General features: G+C 39.4%; 1 protein-coding gene across 1 annotated transcript; it reads right to left on the reverse strand.

Annotated features, from left to right (window-relative positions):
• Positions 1-691: 691 nt before the first annotated feature.
• On the reverse strand, positions 692-5,296 carry LOC139001282 (protein transport protein Sec31A-like; the record flags this gene model as incomplete). The annotated part of the gene is made up of 4 exons (XM_070402983.1): positions 5,277-5,296; positions 3,740-3,822; positions 2,954-3,077; positions 692-890 (listed from the first exon to the last, which is right to left on the reverse strand). Coding segments are annotated over exons 2-4 (402 nt in total), but the record flags the coding sequence as incomplete, so codon positions are not given.
• Between the last annotated feature and the right edge of the window lie 442 nt (positions 5,297-5,738).

Genomic DNA, 5,738 nt, shown 5'->3' on the forward strand with positions numbered 1-5,738 from the left:
AAGATCTTTGGCCCTGGCCGGATAACTCAGTTGGTTAGAGCATAGTCCCAATAAACCAAGGTTGCAGGTTTCATTCCCAGTCAGGGCACATACAAGAAGCAACCAATGAATGCATAAATAAGTGGAACGACAAATCTATATTTCTCTTCCTCTCCCTCTAAAATCAATAAATAACCTTTTAAAAAAAAAAAGGTCTTTGTTAACCTACACATTTATATAATAATATTTAGTAAAGTTTAAAATGGCAACAGTAGACTCTTGTCTATTAATTAAATTTTTACTATATTTGTATATATTTCTAATTATCTGATAGAGTACTAATCATAAATACAAAATTTCTCAATTAATAAAACTGTGGATTAACCCAGACACCACAGACCAACCCAATGTTGGAATAGCATAAACCTTTAAAAGGCAAGGTTTCCAACCTATGCCCAAGGGCTCCTAATGTCTAAAAAATGTCCAATCAGATGTTATGACATCTCCAGACTTCTCTGAATTAAACCCATCACCCAGATCTCCTCCATGCGGTTAGTAGTACATATCCTGAACTCTCTATTCTTCAAACAAATATACTCACTCCTCAGGCACACATATTTAGCTTTTGATTCCAAGCATAGTAGATTTATACACTTATCTCAAATAAGCAGCACATATCTCAAGAATCATGAGTAAATGTCAAAAGTCTAACCTGGAAAATGTTCACATCCAAGGCTCTCACTGGACCGGTATGTTTATCATTTTGGGCAATCACAACTTCCTTGTCTCCAGCTATAATTTTAGAAGGATCATAAAGAATAATATTTCCATTTTCACCACCTGCAATAAGAACTCCAGAGATATTTCCTTTGGAATCCATCTTATGAGGCCCCCAAATCAACTTGTGGTACCTTTAAGAGAAAATGCATAAAAACAACTAAGAGGATGTACTGTAGAATTGTATACCTGAAACCTGTATAATTTTATTAACCAACATCACCCCAATGAATTCAATTTAAAAAAGCAACAACTAATTTTTTTTTAAAATATATTTTATTGATTTTTTACAGAGAGGAAGGGAGAGAGATAGAGAGTTAGAAACATCGATCAGCTGCCTCCTGCACATCTCCCACTGGGGATGTGCCCACAACCAAGGCACATGCCCTTGACCGGAATCGAACCTGGGACCTTTCAGTCCGCAGGCTGATGCTCTATCCACTGAGCCAAACCGGTTTTGGCAACAACTAATTTTTTAAGTCAAATAAATGTAGAAAATAATTTGAAAGTATACATTTAATTACTTATATCTTCATAAATACTCCAAAAATACTGTTTCTCTTCTATTCCTAGTAACTGTGAATGACTGGGTAAAATGGCATTTTAGTTATCTATACTCATGTGCATATTTGATTTTGTAATTTAAAAGAGTAAAAATATTCTTTTTTAGAGGTAATATTATAGTGTGTCAAAGTACACTTGATTTGTGTGCTGAAGATATGGGCTTACGAATAGTTTTACCATTTAGAAACTGTGAGGCCTGGGCAAGTTACTTTACCATCCTAAACTGCTTTTGGTTCATCTGAAAAATAGAGCTACCACTCCCCTTGATTATTTTTAACTATATAAGTACTCACCAACAAATGGTCTGTTAAATAGTAAAGGTGTTAAGGGAGTCATCTAAAATTTTCTAAGAAAAATAATGTATTCTGACAGTAAAAAAAGTGACATTAAAATTATGTCTGTTATGACAAGTACTCCTACTTGTGGAGAATAAAAGATTATGGTGTGGCGTGGAGAAGAAATATAAAGGTGTCATCGAGATATACGATGAGACATGCTAAAATAGTAGTGAGTAGCCCTAGCCGGGTTGGCTCAGTGGATAGAATGTCGGCCTGTGAACTGAAGGGTTCCGGGTTTGATTCCAGTCAAGGGCGCATGCCCAGGTTGTGGGCTCGATCCCAGTGTGGGGTGTGCAGGAGGCAGCCGATCAATGATTCTCTCTCAGCATTGATGTTTCTATCTCTTTCTCCCCCTCTCTTCCTTTCTAAAATCAATAAAAATATATTTAAAAAAAAAAAAAGATGGTGGTGAGTAGAAAAACAGCAAGACAAAAAGTATCTGGGGTTCCCATTACAGTGTGAGGGGACTCCATGAGACTCCATGATCTGTATTCTGTTAGCTAAGGTACAATCTCTTCATCAAAATCTGCCAAAAGAGGCAATAAAGCAATTTTACTACTTAAATAAAAGTGTACTTTCACTAGGCCATAAATACTTGGAAAGGTGATCCAAATACCTGCTGTATCAGAAATCATGTCAATAAAATTCTCTGTGAAATATATTTTCAAATATAGATAAATACAAGAAAAAAATTAAAATAACCTACTATTCAGAGATAATTACTATTTACATTTTAATATTCATCCAACTACTTCTTTTTCTAATCATACCTTCCTTTTTTTGTAAACAGGTAAGAAAAAGGAGATAAAAGAAAGTAACTCTACTATATTATGAGGGGGGAAAATTAGAAACTGTATCATTTCCTTCCTATCCTACAGTCAGCAATAAAAAGTCAACAGACATGTGGCTCAGTTGTTGAGCATCAACCCAGGAACCAAGAGGTCACTGGTTCAATTACCAGTCATGGCACATGCCCGGGTTTTGGGCTTGATCCCCAGTAGGGGGTGTGCAGGAGGCAGCCGATCAATGATTCTCTATCATCACTGATGTTTCTATCTCTCTCTCCCTCTCCCTTCCTTTCTGAAATCAATAAAAATACATTTAAAAAAAAAAAGTTAATAGATATTAACTCTACTTCCACAGAAATTCACTAATGTGTTTTTTCACAAAATATCTCATGTCATTATTGGTAGTATTCCTTGCAATTTCTAATAATAATACATTTATAGACAAACTAGGCATTACTCACAACATATAATTAAATATAATCATGAATTTAAGGTTGAATCTCATACCTGTGAGAAGAAGAGAAAGTGGCACAAGATTTCATATCCAAGGATGGATCAGAAAGATCTAATTCGAATATCTCAAGGGAAGCATTGGTACTAAATGTTGCATCCAATTGCTGAGCAGATGTTCCTATAGAAAATACATTTATGGTAACTATGCATGCAAAAATAACAGTCTCAGCAAACCATACAAAAAAGAAATTAAAGGCATGTTTTTCAATTATCTCAGTCATGAGTGCTGTAATAGTGACTGAAATCAGCTCATATGCCATTGAGCAGATGTTTAAATTACTACAGCAATGAGATCCTAACACAGGGCTCGGAGATGATGTTTGTAAGAGTGAGTGGTGCAGATAATTTTAAAAGTTCTCTGTAAAAACACCACCGTGATTCACTATATCTGTTTATAGTCACAAATGATATAACTCCAACTCTTTTTATATAAAAAAGCATCAAAACTGTTCTTCATTCAAATTGATATTTAACAGGTTTTTTAAAAAACATATCTACTGTGTTTAGTACTGCAGGAATAAAGATAAAACATAATTTTTATAAAATGGGGAAGACACTATAAATATATCATGATTAATGCTATGATGTACAGGTGCTATGGGAACACAGAGGAAGGTCATAGAACTCAGCTGACAGCAAGGAGGGAGGTATCTTGCCAGGGAAGAAAAGGCTTTCCAGAGATGAAGCTTGATCTGAATCTTAAAGAACAGATATGAATAAGTCAGATGTGGAAGAGAAGAAATTAGGTGACTTGTACTATCTTGTTTCTGTTGAACTCACCTGTAGCTAGGTAAATGGGATGATTCTGGGCAGGGCTCCATGCCTGCATGGCAGTACGATCGACTTCCTTTAACTTCATCCTGCTAAAGAGAATTTTTTTAAAATACATTTTTATTGATTTCAGAGAGGAAGGGAGAGGGAGACATAGAAACATCAATGATGAGGGAGAATCATTGATTGGCTGCCTCCTGCACGCCCCCTATTGGGGATCATGCCCACAACCCAGGCATATGCTCTTGACCGGACTAGAACCTGGGATCATTCAGTCCCCATAGGCCGACGCTCTATCCACTGAGCCAAATCAGCTAGGGCAAGAGAATATTTTACATCCTATATAATAAAAGCCTAATATGCTAAGTGTTGGGTCATCCAGTCGGCCTTCAACCAATCAAAGCGTGACATGCTAATGATATGCTAAAGCCGCTCAACCGCTCACTATGATGTGCACTGACCACTAGGCGGCAGACAGTCGACCGGTTGACGTGCACTGAACTGACCACCAGGGGGCAGACAGTTAACTGGTTAACCAGTCGCTATGACATGCACTGACCACCAGTGGGCAGCTGCTCCGATAGGTGGGTTAGGTTGCTGCTGGGGTCCGGCTAATCGGGACTGGAGCCCTCCCACTGTCCCTCCCCGGCTGGCCAACCTCCCGAGTTCCTCCCCGGCCCTGATCATGCACTGGTGGGGTCCCTCACCTGGCCTGCGCCCTCTCGCAATCCAGGACCCCTTGGGGGATGTCAGAGAGCTGGTTTTGGCCCGATCCTGCAGGCCAGGCCGAGGGACCCCACTGGTGCACGAATTTGTGCACTGGGCCTCTAGTAGATATATATTGAACATGTAACATAGAACACAGAAATATACTGGACCAACCACTGCATCATTAGTAAAGCCCTAATGCCAATAAATCAAATTAGGTATCATTTGCTGGGCATGTTCAATATTAGAAAGAAGAAACACTTATTTTAAGACAGCCCCTGGTTGGTGTTACTCAGTGGTTAGAGCATCAGCCCAAGCACCAAAGAGTTTTGGGTTTGATTCACGGGCAAGGGCATGTACCTGGGTTGCTCAGACAAGGATGGGTGGCAGTGTATCAGGGGTAAGAAAAGGCACATAAAAAAATAAGGTGCATCTTCCTGGAATAGGATCATTCAGTAAGAGCAGTTTTTAAAATTAATTTTAAATTAAAACAGACTAACCACAAAGAATATAGTAAGCCCATAGATTTTAAAGATAAAGCAGCTTTGCCCTAACCAGTTTGGCTCAGTGGATAGAGCATCGGCCTGCAGACTAACGGGTCCCAGGTTCGATTCTGGTCAAGGGCATGTACCTTGGTTATGGGCACATCCCCAGTGGGGGGGGGGGGGGGGGGGGGGGGTGCAGGAGGCAGCTGACAGATGATTCTCTCTCATCGATGTTTCTAAATCTTTATCCCTCTCCCTTCCTCTCTGTAAAAAATCAATAAAATATATTTATTAAAAAAAGATAAAGTAGCTTTTTCTAGTCAGCACCAAGCCATGGATTGCCATAATCTCACCAGGCATAAGCTCCTGTGGATATACTTCAAATACACCAAGAGCCCTGGCCAGCGTGGCTCAGATCATTGAGCATAGTCCCATGCATCATGAGGGTCACTGGTTTCGATTCCTGGTCAGGGCACATGTCCAGGTTGCTTTCAGGCTCAATCCCTAGTAGGTGGTGTGCGGGAGGCAGAGATCGATATTTCTCTCTTATCGATGTTTCTCTCTCTCTCTCCTTCTCCTCTCTCTCTCAAAATTAATAAAACATATAAATAAATAAACAAACAAAGAAATGCAGACAGGATCAAGGAGCTGAGCCCACAAAGTGGGCCCAGTGGGGAGCAGTCAACTCAGATGGAAACAGAAGAGACAGAAGTCAGCTCTCAGGGGTCCCTGATTGCAGGCAATTTTACTAAGGAAGAAGAGGAATTGTCTTCCAGGTGTCCAGCTCTAATGACTCAGATCAAAGAGCTGAAGGA

The sequence above is a fragment of the Myotis yumanensis genome, unplaced genomic scaffold, assembly GCF_028538775.1.
Source record: "Myotis yumanensis isolate MYYU_CA2020_CCGP unplaced genomic scaffold, mMyoYum1.0.hap1 SCAF_294, whole genome shotgun sequence".
Lineage (NCBI taxonomy): Eukaryota > Metazoa > Chordata > Mammalia > Chiroptera > Vespertilionidae > Myotis > Myotis yumanensis.